The sequence below is a fragment of the Echiichthys vipera genome (genome assembly GCF_963691815.1).
Source record: "Echiichthys vipera genome assembly, chromosome: 9".
NCBI classification, from domain to species: Eukaryota; Metazoa; Chordata; class Actinopteri; order Perciformes; family Trachinidae; genus Echiichthys; species Echiichthys vipera.
Genome location: NC_139834.1, coordinates 12,105,244 through 12,128,286, shown reverse-complemented (window position 1 = coordinate 12,128,286; position 23,043 = coordinate 12,105,244). Strand labels below are relative to the sequence as shown.

Here is a 23,043-nt window from a genome sequence, read left to right as displayed (position 1 = left end):
TCTTGTGCGGCCAACAGTCAAAAAAACATACATCCTCAGTTTTATGTTACATGTATGTTTACATTTATGTCTGGACATTGGTTTCTATTTGACAACCCTGTAAGCTTGCACTCCCAGGGGTTTTACCAACTGAAATATCAATCAGAGGGACTGTGAACTGCAGAGTGGTTTTTCCGGAGATTGAGCTGTCTGAAAATGCAGGATGGGTCACATACATAGATTAGTTTGTTTTCAAACAAGAAGAAAGGTAGCAATCAAAATGTCTGTAGATGAAGATGAAGTGAATGTTGTTACTGTACATGCTGGATCCATCTGCAGGCATCATGTTAACGTTTTGGTCATGGAAGCTTGATTGATGTTATACGCACTGGGTGACAAAATGAGCATAAACTAAACTCAGAGGCACACACACACACACACACACACACACACACACACACACACACACACACACACACACACACACACACACACACACACACACAAGCTCACACTAAAACAGTGATGACATGAGTCAAAGTGTCAGCTCATGGAGCCCAGTGGGAGAAGGCACAAAGTGTGCTGAGGAGGATGCAGCACAGTTACACAACCACAGCTGGTCAGCGTGGCAGAGGTCAATGCTGGCGGTAGACCTAAGGACAGATGTTTTCTTGTTTTTCTTAACATGTCTGCAGTGTCACGCATTGAAATAAAAATATAACCCAGTAACGTCACACATTGGTAGCTCTGGGATCTTCAGAGATTTGCAAGGGTTTGCAACAGCTGACTCTTCCTTTTCTGTTCCCTTTCTGTCCCAAATGAGTCCGCAAACACTGAGAAAGGAGCATCTGCAGCTGAAAGATGGTGCATGTTGATAACACACACAACTGAAGGCCAATCAAAAGCTACTCTGAGAACACACATGGTTTTGGCATACCAACCAACATCCGCGAACCATAGCACTGTTGACCTTTGAGCAGTTTCCATAAGCAATGATATGTACTGCATCATTTTAAAAACAGGGCTGCTATTTTTTGTTTTGTAAAAAAACGCCTTTACAACTTATATATATTCAGGCGGCAGTTTATTGGATGTTAAATGTGTGTCTTTCGGATGAGTGCTTGACACTTTAAATGCATACACTGACTTGGTCTAGACACCAAACCTTTTACCGGCTTTGTTAATAGTTTTACCTAAGGCAACAATATAATCATAATCACAATCATAATCATAATCATAATCATAATCATAACCATGATCTTAATCTTTTAAAGTCAGTTTGAGGTAAGACACTACAGGAATACAGAACATTGTTTGTTCATACATGGTTAATTTTGAGATGTTGGGATATTTTGTTTCCATAACATGTCTTCTTTCAGATGTGTGGAAAGAAAATATCCGTTGGGTAAAAAGACCATGCAGCCATATGAACTACAGTAGGATGGCTGCAGTACATTTCTAGGTCTTTCTAGGTCAAACACAATTGAATTGGGTAGAGTTCTATTTAAACTAACTGTTTATTTATGTGTTATTTGTTTTTTTATGGCTTGTTTGGGTGGTCAGCAGAGAAAGACAACTCTCAGCGGGTGTTGGACAATGATTCTACGCAGCACCTGAAGCTGAGGGAAAGACAACGCTTTTTTGAAGAGGTCTACCAGCATGACATGGACAACTACCTGCCCTCTGCTCACCTGCAGGTCGACTGCAGGAAACGTGAGTGACTCTCCGGTCTTGGGGGCATAAATCCTTTTTTTGATTGATGGAATTTACATACTGATGGGCTTTTTTTTTTCAAATCTGCCTTACTCTGTAGAAGATTTAATAGCCTATATGTCACTATTTATTAACACTTCTGACATGAACATCGAGTATTTTATATACATGCTGTTCTGCCTGTATATGCAGCCCCCATGGGAAGTATCTCTTCTATGGAGGTGAACGTGGACGTCCTGGAGCAGATGGACCTAATGGACATCTCTGACCAGGAGGCCCTTGATGTGTTCCTCAATTCAGGCTCAGGAGCAGATGAGGGAGCATTAGCATCTCCACTACCAGGTGACCTGTCTCTCATCAATTAGATGATTATCAGTAATCAATTTTCACATGTGGTTTTTAGAAATAAACGGCCACTATATGTGTCATTAAAAGTGCCAAAACCCAGAATATCAAGATTTATGATATTCTAGACTTCTTTTGTACATTTATAATCACTATTTTATTTAATCTTTAAATTAATACTAATATTTCAAGCAGCTTTGATGGACAAAAGTAAAATAACGTTGCTGTCTGGCAAAAACCACATATCTCCATATTTTGACATTTTTCTTTTTCTTCATAAATCAGTGCTATTGGTCAATATTTACGCCTGTGTGTGAGTTTGTATAACGTTTTAACGAATGAAAAGTATTAAAAAGAGCTTGTGGCTAAATCTTGTAACACCATTGGATCCTAAAACTGTCAGCAAGGTTTCTGCCCGACAGCAATGATAAGTAACTTCATGCATTTAAAAATGGAGGTGATTCTTTATATATATATATATGATCTAGGTTTCTAATGTGGTTTCACCCTAAACAAGAAGAGCCACTTTCTACGACACCAACAACACAACTGTAAAGTTAGCTGCAAAACAGCATTGCTTTTCATTAGGGACGGTTAATTTTTTTTATCCAAATCAATCCTAACCTCCATGCTTTCAGGCCCAGAACTTTGCCTAACAAATATTGTAATCGATTTCGTAGTTACTGTGGTTAGTTTTTGTAGGGCAGCAAATCAATCTTATACGTTGTATATGGAAGACTGAATAGTGCTGGGAAAACTCTGCTGAAATAATGAGCACTGACAGAACAAGTGCACACATGTCCTAACAGCTTCTGTTCACAGAGGGTGAGGATGAAGAAGAAGAAGATGAGGAGGATGAAGATGCAGAGGTTGTGTACAGGGAGCATGCACCTTTGAAGCTCCAAGATGAAGTGCACCACGGTTCAAAGTCTCGCATGTCCTCTACATCATCTGGTTCCAGTGAAAGCAGCGGGGGTGGAGTCGACACACCTGTGATCCAGTCGGACGATGAAGAAGTCCATGCCGACACTCTGCTGCTGACCTCTGTTCCCCATACCAGGGATGAAGAAACGGAGGAGGAAGATGAGGAGGAAAGATGCCTTGCAACTAAATCTCCTTAAAGACTGTGTTTTACGCTATGTAGAGGTATATAGAGTTTGTGAAAAGAGTCCAACATATCTGTCTCAATGCAATACATTTTTTTTTGGGGGGGGGGGGGGCTTGGCATGGTTGACCTGGTGGTTGACCTGGCTGTGATTTGCTGCATCTTTTGAATGTTTCCCTGAGAACATTGGACTTTTATTTACAGTACAACTTCAAATGTATGTTTCCTAGTAGGTGTTAAACTCTCTATTCGATTTTTTGTGGAAACTCTCAGTCTTGTACCTCAAGTTTCTTAACATATGTATGCAGATAACATAGAGTAATCTCACTTACATGCACTAACGTGTTCTGGCAGAAATGCAAATTGTTAATTAAAGTTTTGTTCATATCACTGCCCATTTTGGATCTTGAAAGCACAAGAGCCGAATGGCCATGTGAAACTGCAAAAGATCCTCATATCTAAACAATCATAGTGCAATTAATAATGACTCCTAAAATGACCCGCAAGACTGGTCTATTTAACGTTGTAAAATCGCAGCATGGTGGCAGTTTAAAACACGTAACCGTGGTGATCACATGAGGATATCTAAATTTGTGACTTTTGCCCAGTACACAGTGTCCTGAATGAAAATCCTGTGTTTGTTTGACCCATCCTCCGCCTCTGCTTCCTTACACTATACTCCTGATTTGCTTTCCTTGATATCTATGTAAATATGGATCATTATAAGCTGCTTGCACAATCAGCCAAGATGGTAATGTTTTTCTAAGAAACAGGAAGGCTGGAGAGCATCTTTGCTTTACATACTTTCTGGGTAATCCATAAGTAAAGAGTAAGTCAAGTCCAAGTCAAGTCAAGTGCAAATACAATAAGTAAAAGAGAAATCCAAGACATTCTATCAGAAGCGATTAAAGCCTAGTAACTTTTACTACATCTGAACTCTATGGACCTTGGATTTTCCTCTTCTTTATTGGCATTACATTACAGTAGATAGCAACCATCTCACTGACAGCTCCATGAGGGCAACCTGACTGGACTGAGTTCAAAGAAGCAAAGATGCAGTTTAATCATGAATCTTCTTATGGTGTTTCAGAAGATCAACATGAGGCAGAAATCAGGCACAGTGAGCAAAACCCAACAAAAACTTGAATTTATTTGACAACGTCATCGTGAATCCATTGTCATGTGCATGTACAAACGATTTACAGTATCATGAATGGAACCGTGTTTGTAACTGCATGCCATTTTGTTCTTGTTACTGACTGCACTACATGTTTTCAATTATGTAACTACAGAGTGTTGCATTACTGTGATAATAATACCAAGTTGTTCCTCTCCTTTATGTTGAGTGTCGCTTGGGAGTTGGTTATATTTGACGACGGGGCGGTTGAGTGATTCAGCTGACAAAGAGTTGTTTTTTTAGCATAGTGTATCTGTTTGTACAGTATGCGTGTGTGTGTGTGTGTAAGTGTGCATTTGTGTGTGTGAGAAAGAGTGCATGGATGGTAAATATTACAATACAACAGGTGTTCCCCTGGTTTAGCCTATGGCTACTTTCAAAATAACCTTTTTACAGTGTTAATCATAATGTGTATGCCTTTCCCTACTGAACTTAATAAAAGTTAAACAGGTTAAACCACTGAATCTACTGTATGTTTTTATGTTGCCTGTCTGTTTCACTTACTGGCTTTTAGTTTATCTTCTTAGAGTATTTTGTGTTGCTTTTTCTCAACCTTTTTCTAACATGATAACAGCAATATTGCAATACTGTGTCAGGGTTCTGAGGAGGACCCAGAAGCAGATCGGACAAAAAGGCAGTGTTTAAACAGTTTATTTGATAAGGGTGAGGTGGTGAAGAACAGAGAAGCTGGCAGGCGAGGTTTGGATCCCAGAGGTGTGGAAGGTCCAGAGAGTGGCTGGCAGACAGGCGGTGAGGCTAAGCGGACTGGGCTCCCGGGCTGACTTCCTGGAGTGATTCCTGAGGCAGAGAGACACGGTTAATTGCAGACACGGATTGCAAGGGACCAGCTCCAGCAGGCTGAGGCAGACAGACAACCAATAGTAGCACGACGAAAAATGGCTGGAAAATGCGGTAGCATACACAATACTTCACAGCGATCCGGCGTTCACTGCATGTGTGGCTGCTCCTTAAGTACTGCAGGGGATTGATGAGGAGCAGGTGTGTGGGTGATCTCAGCCAGGTGTGTGAGCAGCCAAAGAAGGACACGCCCCCGAGCACTGTCAGGAAAGTGACAAACACCACAAGATATAACAAAACACCCAAACAGACCTCATGGCCGGGGATTCGTGACATACTGTGCTATTAAAAAGCCAACTGCAGGGTATGGCAGCCACCCCAACTGCTATAAACGCTATGTTCACATTTTTTTCAGGCCATGCCCTTCTTGTTTAACACTTCAATGATCTTGTAACATCGGATAAATTTATAATGATAACAAGAGTTGGGGCCTGTGTCATAGCATTTTTTTCCTGAGCACCAGTGTCTTTTTTTCAATTGTTTCCAATGAGGAGAAAGTGTATGCAGCAGCTTAGAGAAAGGTGCTAGACCTTGCGTCTTTTGCGACCGCACCAAGTGCTAAATTGAAAATTTGGGATTTTTTTTCTTCAGAAAAGTGCTAGTTTAATCACAGTAGGAAACCTATCACAATAAACTAATTTATGGGAGCAGATCAAATACACACTCATTGTTGCTGGTGAGTGTTATGCTCCATTGGAGATTTTAATATTCATGTGGATGTCGATAATAGCATGCTAATTGGCTTATTGTTCTAACATCAGGACCTGTTAGTAAGGGTGGACAGCTAGAAGTTTCCAGGAAGAACTTGTGCTTGTTATATTTGACATTAGGTGCATCAATCTATATGTAGACATGCAATAAATACCGCACACCATGCTTTTGAGCCAGGGAAGTTCCTTCACTGCAGCAGCCTCAATAGAAAAAAAAATGGAACGTTGAACATGTTACCAGCAATTCAAACAATGCTGAGAGGTTTGTATGCTATATACTTAAACATACTTACTTACTTATTCTTTTGCTTGTGTAATTGTAGCCTAATTCAGTGTTTTCTTGAGAACCTGATCATTGATTTAAGACATAGTTTAATATTATTGTTATTTATAAACCTTTAAAACTGACAGATGACAGGTTCACCCTGTCAGTCTTCAAAATGACTCATATCAACATCTGAAATTTATGAGTGCCCAACATGGAATCCACAGGAAAGGTTTTATTGTGATTCTTCTCAGAATGTAATTGGTTGTTTTTGAGCTTTCTTTTTCTTCTAGTTTTTCAAGTTTGCCTCTATATCAATCTGTCTTAAACTGCATTTTCTTTTATACCACTAGGGTTGTTCGCTCGTTTTGCACAAGAATGGGTTGTGTTCGCCTGTGCTGAACTGCTGACAAGCTACAAGACCCTGCATTGGGCCCAAAATGGTTTGATTTTTCATCATCCACTCGATGACACAAATTGTTTCCCTAATTCTCTGCTTTGCAAAGTGCTTGCACATTATCTGTAATCATACACCAGTGAGTCCAGACTTGCTGTTATACGTTTGGGATTTTTCACTTATAGACACACAATTAAGAAAATTCCCAAACATAGTGGGAAACACACCGAAACATATGTACCCTGTGCAGGCCAAAACTTATTAAGAATATTCTATAAACCATCTTCAACTATTGGCCTTCAACTCTGGTATGCTAAGGATGCATGGAAGGACATACCAGATGTTTTTTTTCTTTCCCCATGAGTTTACCAAACTCTTTATCTTTGACCACATAATTGTGTTAACCAACCTTTCCTGAAGCCAAGCACTAATATGTTTTCAAACCCCAGGCCTGAATAAATGTTCATTCCTGAACCTGAAACCTTGGGCTTACTGTCGACGAGCTTGCATAACAGGACTACCAGCAGGACTAATCTTCCAAGAGGCACATTCAACCTTTTACTCCAATATTTTCAAAAAAATTGTCCAATGAGCTCCTACACCACATGTGTCGAACTGATCCAGTAAAGGGCCGCTGTGGTTGCAGGATTTTAATCCAACCAAGCAAGAACACACCTGATCCAACAAATCAACTGTGTGAAGGCAATTCAGGTGATTGAGTAAGTCGAGTCATGTGTGTTCTTGCTTGGTTGGAATGAAAACCTGCAGCCACAGAGGCCCTTTACTGGATCAGTTTGACACCCCTGCCCTACACATTAGTGCACAATTTCACAATAGTTAATCCATTAATTGTTTACAGTTCTACAACTTTGCCACCCCTCATTTTTAATCCATACGTATAGCTCCAGCAACTCCCTCCCTTTATCATTGAGGTCATCCAAGGTGAAATTGAGGGCATAATCTGCTTGATGAAACAAGCCTGGTATGCCTTTGGTCCTTAAAACTACAAATAGATCGGAAGATTCTACCGGCTTGAGTATCTGGAAATTTCACAACAAGCACCAAGGTTCCCACAGAAGAAAGGAATTCAATAGAACTGATTTCTGTAAAGTCTTAAGTGAAATAACCATTGTTGCCATCAGAAGAATGGTCAGTCAGACTTTTATTATATTAGGCAGCACAATCGGCTTAACACACAAATGTCATTTACCAAAACTAATGGCACATAAACTGTGTGGACAATGACCTCAACAGAGCATAATAAACCTTTCACCTACAGGCTTAACAAGTCTTTAAGGTGACTTGAAGCCAAATCAATCAGATCTCTCCTGTGAAATGACTGTGACAAGAGTTTTTCTTCTCATTAAGCTGTTGTGTTGAAATGAATTAAAACGTTACCAGATTCCCACACTGTCACTAACAATAGCAGAACAGGTTTGTTTTTTCTTCCTTTCTGAGAAGACTAGAACATCTTTCTACTGGACTCATAGTTGACTACAAACCATCTTCTAATGCAACGTCAAATCAGACCAGGGGCCTCTGGGGTGGGGGCTGGGTGGGAACTTGACCTTCATATAGACAGGGTTCTAAAATAACTTTTTTGATCACCAGCCAATGTGGCTGGTAACTTCCTAAAGTTATCTATCTATCTATCTATCTATCTATCTATCTATCTATCTATCTATCTATCTATCTATCTATCTATCTATCTATCTATCTATCTATCTATCTATCTATCTATCTATATATATATATATATATATATATCTATATATCTATATATCTATCTATCTATCAAGCATACAAGTCACTAGGGTCTCCTGATGACTTCGGGCACTCTCACGGTCCTCTACTACCTCGACCTAATGACTAGTTCCCACCCCGGAATTGTTTGTTTTGTTTTGTTTTTTTCACGTACATGCATGAAAAAGTCATTCTCAACCCGCCAGCCATCTGGCATTAAATTTTATTTTCTTCATTTCTCTGTCAATATCCTCATTCTCTGCCTCTTTCCTCTTCTCGCCCCCAGAAGTCTGTCCCAACCACCGCGGCATTAAGTTTAATCTTAACTTTTTGACTATACATTACTAACATTAGCTAACTCCCTCCTCTTTAGTCATTTAGTTAAATCTTAACTTTTGACTTTACTTTACTAACGTTAGCTAACTCCCTCCTCTTTAGTCATTTAGTTGAATCTTAACTTTTGACTTTACTAAGGTTAGCTAACTTTTCCTGCTTCGGCTCCGTTCGTTCTTCTTCTCCTATGTGTTTTCTGTTATTATCCACACCCTCATTCTTTCCTGTCTTAACCACTTGCTTAAATGATCAGAAGCAATGAACTGTCTACAGCTGGTTCAGAACAAAGCAGCAAGACTCCCCACAAACAATTAAAGAAGAGAACACATCAACCCAGTCCTGGATGAATCCCACTGGCTCCCCATTCGCTATAGGATTCAATTTAGGATTTTATTGATTATTTTTAAATCCCTACATAGTCTGACTCCATCCTACATTTCTGAACTTCTAAAACTCTCTAACACTCCGAGATCCCTCAGATCAGAGAATCAGATGTTGTTAAACATCCCAAGATCCAGGCTGAAAACAAAAGGAGATCATGCTTTTTCTGTTTTAGCACCAACACTGTTGAACAAACTCCCCCTCAACATCAGATCAGCTGAGTAGGTGCCTCAATGTCTAAGGTTCTAAATACCCACCTGGTCAGACAGGCATTTAATAATATTTTTATGTCTAATTTTAATGTATATTTTGTTTGTTTTTACATTTTTCCTTTTTCTATAATGTTTATTTTTTTATACGGTGTTATGTTATATGTTTACGTATGAATGTATATTTACAGTATGTGTGTACCAAAAAGGTTTGTGTGTACCATCCCTTTGTGAAATCCCTATATATATTGCATTTTCTGTGTACAATGCGCTGTTATTTTGTTAAGCACCTTGTAACCCTGTTTTTGAAAGGTGCAATAAAAATAAAATGTATTATTATTCTGAATATGTTAGATGAGTAAATATAATAAAGGTTTGGTAAAGTGCAATATATTACAAGATCAAACAAACTACATGAATCAGTGAAACCGAGAGATTACTGAGAGGGAGAGTAGCGTGAATGTGTCCTTTTGTGTGCATGTTGTGTGTACTGTATGTAGGTGATTGTTTTAACACTCAACCACTACTGCAGAGCAATGACCTCTGGTGGCATCCATGTTCACATAGAAAAAATAATTGGAGAATCTGTGAAAATCTACCAACTAATGTTCCATTTAGTGAGCTGGACGCAATAACTTATTACTTTGCTGTGAGTAATCTAATTATTTGAGCGATGAGTGTCTATGTCTATTCAGCACGATAAAAAAATGCAGACGTTTCTAGAACGTATGGTGTGTATATCAAGCTTGTGTATGGGAATACGCATGTTGAAAAGGACAATGTGTACCTAACGTATGTGACTGACAGCTGGGCTTGTTAAATGAGTGTGAGAGTGACAAATACATAAAGGTGGGTTTCAAATGTTATTTCGGTCACCTTATCCAAAACCTACAGGACCTATGGAATTGAGCTACATTTGCATGTGATGTAGGCCAGGCATAAATAAAACATGGTAATGTGAGCTACAGAGCTACCTGAGCTGAGCTCTTTTTCTAAGCACAGCCACAAAGCCCAATAAAGTCCACCTTATTGTATTGACCAAAACACTCATTGATAAATCATATTTAAATAAACCAGCCAACCTGCTGCCTGCAGGCAATGTGGGCTGTCTTCTGTGCACTCTTATTCAAGCTGACTTTGACCGTTTTGGAGTACTCCCACAAAGGACATCACACAGTGAACTAAGATGAGGACCGTTTTCCTGCTTCTGTTGGTAGGCATGCGTTTCTACAATTATTTATAGTTTTAAGAAGGCACCGTGCTGTTTTAACAAGCAAAGATTAGCAAAAACAAAGCAAATGTTTAAATACTTTCAGTGCAAAATATTTTTGACAGAGTTGTTGTGCTTGTGATTATGTTGCAACTTGGAAATAACAGCAGAGAATGTCTACATACATAAACATAGATCTTATATTTTCAGCTATGTTAAAAGACTGAAGGCAAATGCGTATGGATAAAGTCATCAAACAGTTCTATGCATTTTATGATGGAAATACAGGTTGTGGACATGCGTAACATCAGCTCCTTACAGTATAATGAGTCACAACGTTTAACAGGCAAGAGAAAACATTATAAAGAGAGTTGTTCTCCTACCGTGGTCTCATCTTTTGCAGATACTGTATGATGCAACTAGAGAGTTTCTTTCTCTTCCTTAAAAGCAATACTTTGCTCCTGGTGCCTGAATTATTTAACCATTATATTTTTGGTATGTCATTGTTGCTATTTGTTGATACACACCTATTCTAGCTAAATGATGACTCATAGCTAGGCAATTCATTGCTGCCGACGCCAACAGTTCAAAGGAATTTCAATAAAAAGAAGGCGACTATGCTCTACAGCGTCCCTGGTTCAGGTACGGCTGGGGTTGGACTGTCAGCTATCTTAAAAAACAAAAGTTACTCAAGGTTCACTGAGTTTAATTTGAATTTTTGGAGGAATTGTTTGGTCTCTGTAAATCAAAACTTAGTCATGGAGTGTGGTCTAGACTTGTGTTTTATGTAAAGTGTCTTGAGATAACATTTGTTATGATTTGGCACTATAAATAAAATAAAATAAAATAAAATAAAATTTAAAGAGGGTTTTTTTATTAAAGGTTTAAGAGTTAAGGCGAGACCATGAACAGCAGTCCCTGGTTATCATCCGGGCAGGGACCTTTGTTGCATTTCCCTCGCCTTCATTTCCTGTCATCTCGCCACTATCATTATTTAATAAAAGCATAAAACAACCGAAGCAATCATAGAAATTAGGAATAAGCGTAGTGAGGTACGTACTGTCGCTCAGTGGTTAGAGCAGGCGCCCCATAGGCATAGACTGAAAGTCCTCGATGCGGCAGCCCCGGTTTGGACTCAGATCGGCAGGCCTTTGCTGCATGTCATCCCCTCTCTCTCTCCAGCCAGTCTCCTATCTGTCCTGTCATAATAAAGGCATAAAACGTCTAGAAAAATATTCTTTAAAAAAAGTGTAGTGACACATGCTTTGCTATTGAAGTAAATTTTGTTAGATGATTTTCCATTATAATTTCCATTATTGTCTTATACACAAATTCAGAGGTAATTATACATACAACCCAGCTACTACTGGTCTTGTACTAAAATTAATATTATGCTCAAACACTGCATTTTAACATATCACATCGAACATAACTACCCACATGAACAAACAGTCTTTTGTTATATGCAAAGTCAGCCAACCTGCTGCCTGCAGGCAATGTGGGCTGTCTTCTGTGCACTCTTATTCAAGCTGACTTTGACAGTTTTGGAGTACTCCCACAAAGGACATCACACAGTGAACTAAGATGAGGACCGTTTTCCTGCTTCTGTTGGTAGGCATGCGTTTCTACAATTATTTATAGTTTTAAGAAGGCACCGTGCTGTTTTAACAAGCAAAGATTAGCAAAAACAAAGCAAATGTTTAAATACTTTCAGTGCAAAATATTTTTGAAAGAGTTGTTGTGCTTGTGATTATGTTGCAACTTGGAAATAACAGCAGAGAATGTCTACATACATATACATAGATCTTATATTTTCAGCTATGTTAAAAGACTGAAGGCAAATGCGTATGGATAAAGTCATCAAACAGTTCTATGCATTTTATGATGGAACTACAGGTTGTGGACATGCGTAACATCAGCTCCTTACAGTATAATGAGTCACAACGTTTAACAGGCAAGAGAAAACATTATAAAGAGAGTTGTTCTCCTACCGTGGTCTCATCTTTTGCAGATACTGTATGATGCAACTAGAGAGTTTCTTTCTCTTCCTTAAAAGCAATACTTTGCTCCTGGTGCCTGAATTATTTAACCATTATATTTTGGTATGCCATATTTGCTATTTGTTGATACACACCTATTCTAGCAAAATGCTGACTCATAGCTAGGCAATTAATTGCTGCCAACTTCAACAGTTCAAAGGAATTTCAATAAAAACGTACGGCTGGGGTTGGACTATCAGCTATCTTAAAAAATAACAGTCACTCAAGGTTCACTGAGTTTAATTAGTCATCTCGCCACTATCATTATTTGATAAAAGCATAAAACAACCCAAGCAATAATAGAAATTAGGAATAAGCTTAGTGATGTACGCACTGTCGCTCAGTGGTTAGAGCAGGCGCCCCATAGACATAGACTAGACATCTGTCCTCGATGCGGCAGCCCCGGTTTGGACTCAGACCGGCAGGCCTTTGCTGCATGTCATTCCCTCTCTCTCTCCAGCCAGTCTCCTATCTGTCCTGTCATAATAAAGGCATAAAACGGCTATAAAAATATTCTTTAAAAAAAGTGTAGTTGACACATGCTTTGCTATTGAAGTAAATTTTGTTAGATGATTTACCATTTTAATTTCCATTATTGTCTTAAACACATTTTCACTCTTTGTAGGATTTCATCAAGATCTCATAAAAATCTAAATTGGTATTATATTCTCAGTGCTATAACCGTAACTAATGTACCACAGCCTACACTGCACATGCACTGCTTCAGGCAAATAAAGAGAAATCTGTTGGTTGTCCTTGTTAAAGTGTTCTAAGGGTGCAGCTTAAATGAATGAGAAGCTCTAAGTTGCCCATACATGTGAGGGGCTCTCTATGTGGGTTTGCTCTCACATGTGTTTGCTCTTTGATAGGCTAACCCAAAAGGGTGTGTTCATCTTCTTCTACCCACTCCACAGGATGAGTGGGTATAGAAAAAGGATGAATGGACACATCTAGGTCTTTTATCGCTGAAGCAATATGAAATGGAGAGAGACAGAAAGGCAGACAATGAGACAGTCATAATTTAACACTAAAAGGAAAATTGAGTAAATGAGTAAATGAGCAGTGAATAACGTGTGACAAGGTACCTCCTTAAAAGAACGAGTATTATTATCCATTTTTCTGTTGTAGGTATCATTGATAGCCCTGGCAGAGTCACAACGAGGCCACCACATGAGGCGTGACAAGCGGGTAACTGATTCATGTTTGGAAATGCTAATAGAGTCTTGCATGAATGTTTTTAGATTGACCCAGAGGCTAGCATCACTCTGGTTCCCTCTATAAAAAGGAGATTTTTCCATTGGATTTTTTTTGTCTTAACTACAGCCATTATTTCAGGCATCTAACCAAAACCCATTCTAAAATCCCATTGACATCAAGACGAGGGAACCGGAAGTGCAAGAATGCCAACTCATGTCATGGGTTGTAAGACTTATCCCTGCAGCACTTTATGCCTGCCAAAGTTTTGTTTTAAACATAAAATCATAACAGTTGCATGTTTGATCTATATAATGGTTTCAACAGGAGCTTTTGGTACGTTCCAAAAGAAGGTGGGTTTTGTCGACGTTTGAAATAGTAGAGGAAGATACTGGGCCATTCCCCAAAGAAATTTCCCAGGTAAGGAAATAATTTTGTAAATTAAATTACTAATCAGTGTAGAAGCTCAATATCCTTTAACATTTGGACACTAACAGCTCAATGGTTTGTGTCTTGACACTAGATGTTTAATGATAAGACCCATCATGAGGGGGAAAAGTACCGTTTAAGTGGAATGGGTGTAACTAAGCCACCACTGGGGGTGTTCTCCATCGACGAAGATACCGGAGTTGTCTACGCCCTTAAAAGTGTCGACAGAGAGCAATCTGAGCTCTTCAGTGTGAGCTATTACTGGATTACCAAATGCCTTTGATGATAAATAAATTTTATGTAGATTTTTAACCATTAAAAATAATTTTACATAACTCTACCTACAGATCGAGTTTGATATCTTGAGCAAAGAGACGGGCCAAGTTATAGACAAAGAACTAGCTTTTAACATTGAAGTAAAGGACATCAATGACAACGCGCCAACATTTTTCCACCCTCGATTGGAAGCCAATGTGAATGAAAATATGGCAGAGGGTGAGTATACACTTGCCAAAATGACTAGTCACTGAGTCATTTGTATACCTCAGCTGCTATTCTTATTTATCTGTATATTTTATCCTTATTTATAATATGTATATATATGTATGTATATATATATATACATACATATATATATATATATATTTCCTTTCTTATATACAGTATGTTAAATTTGTTGTTGCACCGTTTGGATGACATTTAAATTTTGTTGTACTATGTGCAATGACAATAAAGAGATTCTAAATCTAAACAAAAACTACTTAATGATGTTTAGTTTAGCAGAAGAGTTGGTTTGTTTTGTAATTTAAGTTTTACTTTCATTCGGGGCACAAAGGGGACACAAACTGCAGTCTCATTGGTGAAAGTCTGATGTTTGTTGATCCATCCACCACCCTGACCTCCTTCCTACACAGAGTTTGATGCTCATTATACTATGTCTCCTGACTTCTGGAAAACTAGCTCTAAATGTCTCATATATGTTATTACACCCAGTGTGTCTCATACAGACTGTAAAGTATACCAAATACATTCCACATCAACACATCTGTGGTTTGCAGAAATGTACAATGACAGCATTTTAGCGCCTGGGCTGCTATAACACATTGACTCTCCTTTGCTTCCTTTCATCAACTTCTTGAAGGATACTTGCCGGTGCAGCTGCTGACCACAGACATGGATAAAAAGGACACACCTAACTCTACAATCACGATCAGTGTGATTTCACAGAACCCACAGGAGCCTAAGATTGATTTGAAGCAGATCGATGACAGAATGGCCCAACTTACCTTTAAAGGATGCTTTAACTATGATGTGAGACTCAGTGACATACAGTACCTACATAAGTGGGCAGCTACGTACACGCACAAGGACACCCACATCCTGATTTGTCAACATAACATCTAAAACATCATCTTTTATATATTTTTCAGAAAGCAAAGAAATATGAAGTTATTGTTCAAGCAAAAGATCACGGAAAACCGTCTCTTTCCTCCACTGCTGTAGTTACTCTCAATATTGTTGACACGAACAGTCATCCACCGACATTCAAGGAGACAAAGGCAAGGGTTTCTGTATTACTATCATTATTAATATACCTGCTTTTTAGAGTTATGTTAGGTATGATGTTAAAGACGAAACTGTTGTGCCTATTCAGTACCAAGGTGAGGTGTTAGAATCAATCACCAAGGACGATATTTTGAGAATTGCTGTAGATGACAAAGACACTCCTAAAACTCCCAGCTGGCGTGCCAAATACTTCTTCATTAAAGGGAATGAGGGAGAAAACTACAAACTTGAAACTGATCCTGACACTAATGAGGGTATTCTGAGTGTCATCAAGGTAATTCTCCTTTTCTCACGCTAATATAATCTTTATTCATTTACAGTGGGCCAAGCTAAAAGTCCAAAAGTCTAAAAGTTGTGTTTTTATCATAATCAACAGCTGCACAAGAAATGACCTAAACTTGTGTGTTTCTTTCAGGGCAAGGATTTTGAGCATACATCCCTAATTAACCTACTGGTTGGAGTAGAGAATGAGGAACCCTTATTTGTATGTAAAGATAAATTAGTTGGTGCAAGCAAACTTCCACCTCCAGATACTGTCAACATCACAATAAAAGTGATTGATGAAAATGACCCACCTTACTATGAGAAAGATACATTTGACTTGTACCAGAAAGAGGAGGAGGAGCCGGGGAAGGTGCTACTCATGCCAAAGGTTGACGATGTTGACTCTGACGTATCCAAAATCAGGTTGGTGTCTACTGTACATACTGTATGCTTGCTCTCATCGCGACATTGTGAATAGACGCTGACCCATGATGGATTTTTCAGGTGGTTGATGATATCAATGTTACTACCAGGACCAAACATTTTTATTTAACAATTTGGTTATCAATGAATTATGACAAAGATGTTGAACATTTTATCATTAAAAGACTAAACCTGTCACTGCTCACTGGTGGACACACATTTTCTTTTCCAGCTGCTGTAGTTATTCTAGTTAATATTTTCTTCTCCTGTGATTAGACATGTGCTGTTGGAAGACCCAGCTGGCTGGGTGACCATTGATGAGAAAACAGGCAAAATCACATCAACTAAGAAGATGGACAGAGACTCACCCTTTGTTGATGACGATAACGTTTACAAAATTGTTATCAGTGCCATAGATGATGGTATGAATGAGCCCTTCTGTCTACTCTAATTACACACAAGCTAGATAATGTGGTCCACTAGTAAACTATATGCCTAGATTCATTTGGTTTGCCTTTGCTGTGGTTACCTAGGTGAGCCTCCAGCCACAGGCACATGCACTGTCAATGTCCACTTGGGGGATATTAATGACAACGTGCCTAAGTTGGTCAACAATGGCATCATTATGTGTGGAAACAAGGACACCAAGGTCATGGTGGCCGTCACGGATGCAGACGCCCATCCTTTCAGTGGGCCCTTTGCCTTCTCGCTGGGGGATGATGACAAAACTCTGACGCAGCGGTGGAAACTAGACCCCGCCTTTGGTTAGTACAATCCTCCTCACAAAAAAATACAACAAAATTGTTGAAATCAAAGAGCCTCTATACACCTATCTTTCCTTCACCAGGTGAGGAAGGTGGGATTGTTAGCCTGAAGACACTTCCTTATGGTAACTACACAGTGCCCCTGGTGATTCAGGACCAACAGGGCTCGGCTGGACATGATACAGTGGAGGTGATGGTGTGTGACTGTGAAGGGGGAGATGTTTGCCGTAGCAAAGAACCAGCCTCATCTAGCCTTGGTGCAGCGGCTATTGGACTGCTCTTTTTAGGACTCCTCTTATTTTTGTGTGAGTATGGCAATCCGTGGCAACATTAAAAAAAACATAAAGTTCACACTCAAAAAACTTGCGGTGAACCCTTGTTAATATGCAAATCAACTTCTCTGAGGCAATAAAACTGGTCAACATTGTTCTTGGACACCTCCATGGTGGTAATGAGGGAGAAGCAAGAGCTGCTCTTTCACCGTCCCCACCCAGTCTTATCTTATACCAGTTACTTTAGGCCACAATCGCCCATATTTTTGTAATTAGAGTTAGCATTGGTTCCACACCTTATTTCACTTATTTCAGGCATTTCACCAAAAGACCCATTCAAAAAACTTTACTTTAAGATGAGGGAACAGGAAGTGCAACACTGATGAAACATCCCCAGGTCTTAGGACTCATTCCTGCTCCACTACTGTATGTGGCAATTTGGGGACCTTGTAAATTTTGCATTTCAGCAGTGTTGTTTTGATGTGTCTGCAGTACTGCTCCTCCTCTTTAAGTGTCAGTGTAGACGAAAGGATTTCCAGCAGATGCCCGTTGTGCAGGATGAGGGCAACCAGACCCTCATCAAATATAACGAAGAAGGAGGGGGCTGCGCATGCATGGTGGGTTGTCTTGTGCAAATTAGAGTGAATAATACAGTGACACTACGATAACTCCATCAATCCCATAAATTTTTTGAAAGGTCTAACTTATATATTCTTTTTTCTCTCTTCGCTGACAGACTGAGCCCACACTGCTCTTGACACCTTCTAACAGTGTGGCTGTGTCAAACGGGATAAAAATGGGCACAATGCAGGTACTCCAGCCTCATTCCCTTTTTTTGTGGTTGACTTTTTCACACACAGGCCTAAGGTGTGTCCATGTGAGCATAATTTCAAAGTATGTCAAAAGGCAAAAGTCTAAAAGGCTTCAGTACATAAAGATCCTAATCCTGTTGAAAAATGGATGACAGCTTTAATCCAGTCACTTTGTTAGTGTCTCTGCTGTATTGCTGACAGATAAACAGCTATGTCACATAAGATTGTAGTTAAATTGCATGTATATACTGTATATCAGTGCTGCCAACTTTTCAATTTAGTTTGGAGTGAGATTTGGTATCGGTGAGGTGCATTTTACGAGTAGTAAAATGCACCTCACACAGTTAATGTAATTAGCCCATATGCTTGTCTGTATGTATAAGATTGTAAGAGGTTTAAATGATATTGAAATATTAATCACACACAATTTTCAGATTTGTCAGCTGTTTATTATAAACATAGGCATGACGCGTGCACATAAGCTGCTTTGCGTGTTATAGATATAGTTAAGATTTCAACTTATAAAGTTATGATTTTGTTTTTCTCAGTGTGAGAAAATGGAGGTGTAGCGTGAGGTTGTGTAAAATGCGTCACTCACAGTCTATGCATGACAGTAGGCAGCCCTAAATATGTTGTAGACACATTTACAGCATAAATTATAGGGTTTGTGCAGCATTGTGCAATACATATCTTTAGGTTGTATTGTATTGTATGTATTATTCATTTATTTCAGACTTGTAATCCAAAGATGAGAAAAAAAAAAAAAAAAAAAAAAACAACACATTGAGAAGAGAAAAAAGAAGAATTAACAATTTACACATACAGTCTGAAAAGGGGATGGAAGGAAGCAACGCTTATAAATTTCCAACCCCTCACCCAGCACCACCCAACCCAAAATAACATATTATAACAATACAATATATTGTAGTGACACAAAGATATACATGACAAACAAAACAGACATATAGACAGACAAACAGACAGACAGGCCCAAACTTTTCCTGCTTCTACACCCCCTCTTCCCTCCAGAACATATAGGCAACAGAGCAAGTGCCAGCCAGGCAATTAGCAGATAGACAGGCATTCAGACAGACAGGTGTTTAGACAAACAGACAACAGCTCAATGCATGCCATGGTGAGTAACAGCTCCTTAAAAAGTCTCCTTTGTGTTTGTAATTATACAATACAGCTTTCCTTTAATCTCTTTACAAAAAAGCATGCAAATGCACCACTTTAAATAGTTCACTTTTTTTTTTAACCAGCGATGAGCTCACAGGTTTTGTAAAAAAAAAAAAGAAGTCACTTAGCATGAAAAAAAGCATTACAATGACCAAAGTAATCTTAGTCGACAAAGACCAAAATAACAAATCAGTGGACTAATCGACAATATACAAGAAAACTAAATTACGATGATTTAAAGCAATGATAACATCAGGACGCAAAAAATTACACTGTTCACTGGTGCGTGTAGATATTGTATGACCTTGAAAATGTCACTGGTAAAAGACTGTCCTCTACAATGCTCTCCTACTCTGATTAACCTTACTGTATATCCCCTGCAGATGAACTCTAACGCGACTTCAATGGGAGTGCAGCATGCAAGAGACACTATCAGAAGTCAGGGAGGAGGGCAGAGCATGGTGAGTGACTACAGATGTGATCTCAACTATAGCTGTCCTTTTTTGCTGTGTTTCCTGATGGATGTGTTATGACAAATGCCTATATTCTCATTTGTCCAGATCATCGTTATCCCCAAAGAAATTTAAGTCAAAAGCAACTGGACATATGACATATTATTATTGCTCTGATTACTGCCTCCTAATATACACAAGGGGGTGCCATCGCCTCTATTTTAATACTATAAACAATGCCTATTTTCTACAGTCTGTTAAACATACACAGTACAAAAGGGTTTTTTTTCTGATGATTTTTTGTTTGTTTTCTATAGTTCATATGATATCTTAATAGTAGATCCCCAAAGCCTTTACAGAAAGACAGAAAATCGGTGCTGAATACCTTTATACATTTCTTTTCTTCTGACATAATATATCTACATGTGTCTAATAATACTATTTTTTTTACTTATTTAATTGCACATTAAAGTGCTCTAGGAACTTAAAGAAGTTTACAATTTATTACAGATTTATTGCATTGCATTAAACTGAGATATGTTTCTAACATTTAGTCTGTCCTTACTTATTTAAACGGTTTGAATCCTGGTGTACCTAAAAAATGGTAAAATGTTATCTGGTTTCAGTATTTTTTATTAATCCACAAAAACATTGAGGTCAAGATAGGATAGTAAATAAGTAAGTAAGTAAATCTGGTTCCTCAATTACAGTACCCTACATGGACTGCACACAGATCGAACACCTTACAGGTAAGTGGTGCTCTTTATTGAATAAGTACATTTTAATAAGTAGAAAAATAAAAACCAACCATATGCCATATGTTTGGAAAGCCCATACATGTGCAAATACTTTGGCCATAAGAGCTCACGATCCTTCTCTCTGAACAGGGAGGCTTGTCAAAATACAACCAGTCTCTCAGCCTGCGGTCAGATCATCACATCGCAGATCACATCAACAGGGTAAGAGAGATGTGTCTGAGCCCAGTAAGCAAGTGTCCCTAAACACTGAACCCCTAATGGCTGCCGATGGTCAGACAAGCACATTGCATATGTTTATATGAATTTTGAAGCAAATGTAGAGTACTTAGCTGAAAGCTCTATATAAGACGCAGCCATTTATCAAATGGACAGCCATTGGTGCTGTAGTGAATGGGATTAAGTCAAACTTCAATAATGCTTATATACATAACATGAGGTTGTTCAGATCTGCTTCAAGCAATGATAGAAGTAGTTAAATGCAATGAATATAACATTATACATTAAGACTGAATGTCTTAATGTATAATATATATATATATCTATATATAGATATATAATATAATCTGTTTTTTACAGAAGCCCTTAACAGTCATAAATTACATACATTTTATTTCCTCTGTTTTCCTGTGAAACAAGATAATTTCCCTCCGTTTTCTCGTGATAACGCGATAATTTTGATCCGTTTTCTCGTGATAAGAGGACGAAGAACACTATAGACAACAGATGATTGCATTTGATTATTTACTGTTGTGAAATTAAACTGTAATCTGTATATTTATGTGTATATTGTAAAAACTCCTCCCTGCTCTGGTATTTATGTTGTTGTAATATAATACTGTTGACAATAAAGTTTGTTTAAAAAAACTGTAGTTAATGAGGACATCAGGCCTCTGTTAAAGCTGAAGTCTTGCTAACGTCTTCTTAGTTGATGCACACAAATATGAACATTATCTGTAATAAAAAGGCATAAAGCTGTTTCAGCCTGCTCCTCTGACATTGCTACACTGATTCTTCAGATCTCAAATTAATTATCTTGTTATCACAAGAGAACGGAGGAAAATTGTCAGGTTATCATGAGAAAACAGAGGACACAAAATGTATGACCTTTTAGGGCTACCATAGTTTTTGACAAAGTGACCCAGAAATCTTTATGGCTTCTTAACCCCACAGAGACTGCACACGATTGATGGAAACCATGTGGACCACCCTGTGTACCTACCCTACGAGTATGCCTACGAGGGACAGGGGAGCAAATGCCAGTCACTGGATGAGCTGTCACTCACCAATCTGGGAGATGATCTGTTGTTTCTGAATGATCTGGGGCCAAAGTTCAAGACCTTGGGGGACATCTGTCACAAGACAATTCTAGAAAAGAACATACAACTTTAAAAGGCACGGCTGGATAGGTTTTTTAATTTTTTTACATCAAGCAAGTTGCTTTTTGCTCCAAGTTTGAGATTGTGATTATGGGCTAAACAAACTGGATCCTTGGAGAAAAGATGTACCACAATGGGTGGATTTTGTACTTGTGCATTTTGTACGTAAGCATCTCACACATTTAGAGTTAGAGACTGGCAAATTGGCATGTATCCACGAAACAAGGATTATGTAGTAGAGGGTGTATTCTTGCATGAAGATGGTATTAATGCCCTGCACAAACCGTCTTGCTCTGATGATTTTGAAAAGTTAGGTTTTGACAGTGAGTGGGTGTGTTTGCTTGTTTTTTGACTTTGCTACTTTAGGAGTGATTGCTGCAACGTCTCAATGTTTTATTGGCACATCATTTCTAGCTCTACAGGTAATTTCAGGATAGTATTATTTTTACAAGTTTATTAGGTTTATCTGTGGAAACTGGAATATAGTATAAGAGGGTTTTATTCATGTCAGTCAAACTTACAAGAGTACCTTTTTCTCTGATAAGGACTAGCAGAAATCTGGAAATCATTTCTGTTCAACAGCATTGGAACAGTGGTATTTTTCTACTAAACTAAAATACTGTAAATGTGTGTGGCCTGTTTTGAATATTCTGGTGGAACACGTTAGAGCTGATAGCACCATGATTCAAACATCAATTGTCATCTGTCCCATCTCAAGGTAAGATTCATAAAAGATATTGCACTAATAATATTACAGCACAAACTCACGTGTTTAGTAGTACAATCTGCAAACGTGGCGGTGCAACATGGTGGACGAAGGTGGTAAAGAGGAAGAACTCTGTATACACAATAGATATTAACAGCTCATTCTAACCTAACAAAAATGCATAATTTTTATTCTCAGGTGATCATGCACCAAAGAGAACATTTAAATCATGTTCTGTTGTTGCCAAAAGGATGCCCCTAAATCCTAAACATTCTCATTTAATTACCATCAACTTTCTAAAGATGTCAATAATTTCTCCGTAACTGTGTGTGGCTATAAGTGCTGATCTGTGAATTGGACTGTTTTTGCAACATGGCATAGAAA

The 23,043-nt window shown here is 38.5% G+C and overlaps 1 protein-coding gene across 1 annotated transcript; it reads left to right on the top strand.

The window, feature by feature from the left end:
- Positions 1 to 11,042: 11,042 nt before the first annotated feature.
- cdh26.1 (cadherin 26, tandem duplicate 1) lies at positions 11,043 to 21,966 on the top strand (the record flags this gene model as incomplete). The annotated part of the gene is made up of 17 exons (XM_083920505.1): positions 11,043 to 11,078; positions 13,593 to 13,652; positions 13,986 to 14,078; positions 14,182 to 14,337; positions 14,435 to 14,582; positions 15,229 to 15,398; positions 15,518 to 15,646; positions 15,742 to 15,927; positions 16,069 to 16,340; positions 16,617 to 16,762; positions 16,874 to 17,104; positions 17,188 to 17,409; positions 17,869 to 17,993; positions 18,113 to 18,253; positions 19,751 to 19,828; positions 20,707 to 20,778; positions 21,748 to 21,966. 17 exons carry the CDS (start codon positions 11,043 to 11,045, stop codon positions 21,964 to 21,966), a joined length of 2,484 nt encoding a protein of 827 aa, XP_083776631.1.
- Between the last annotated feature and the right edge of the window lie 1,077 nt (positions 21,967 to 23,043).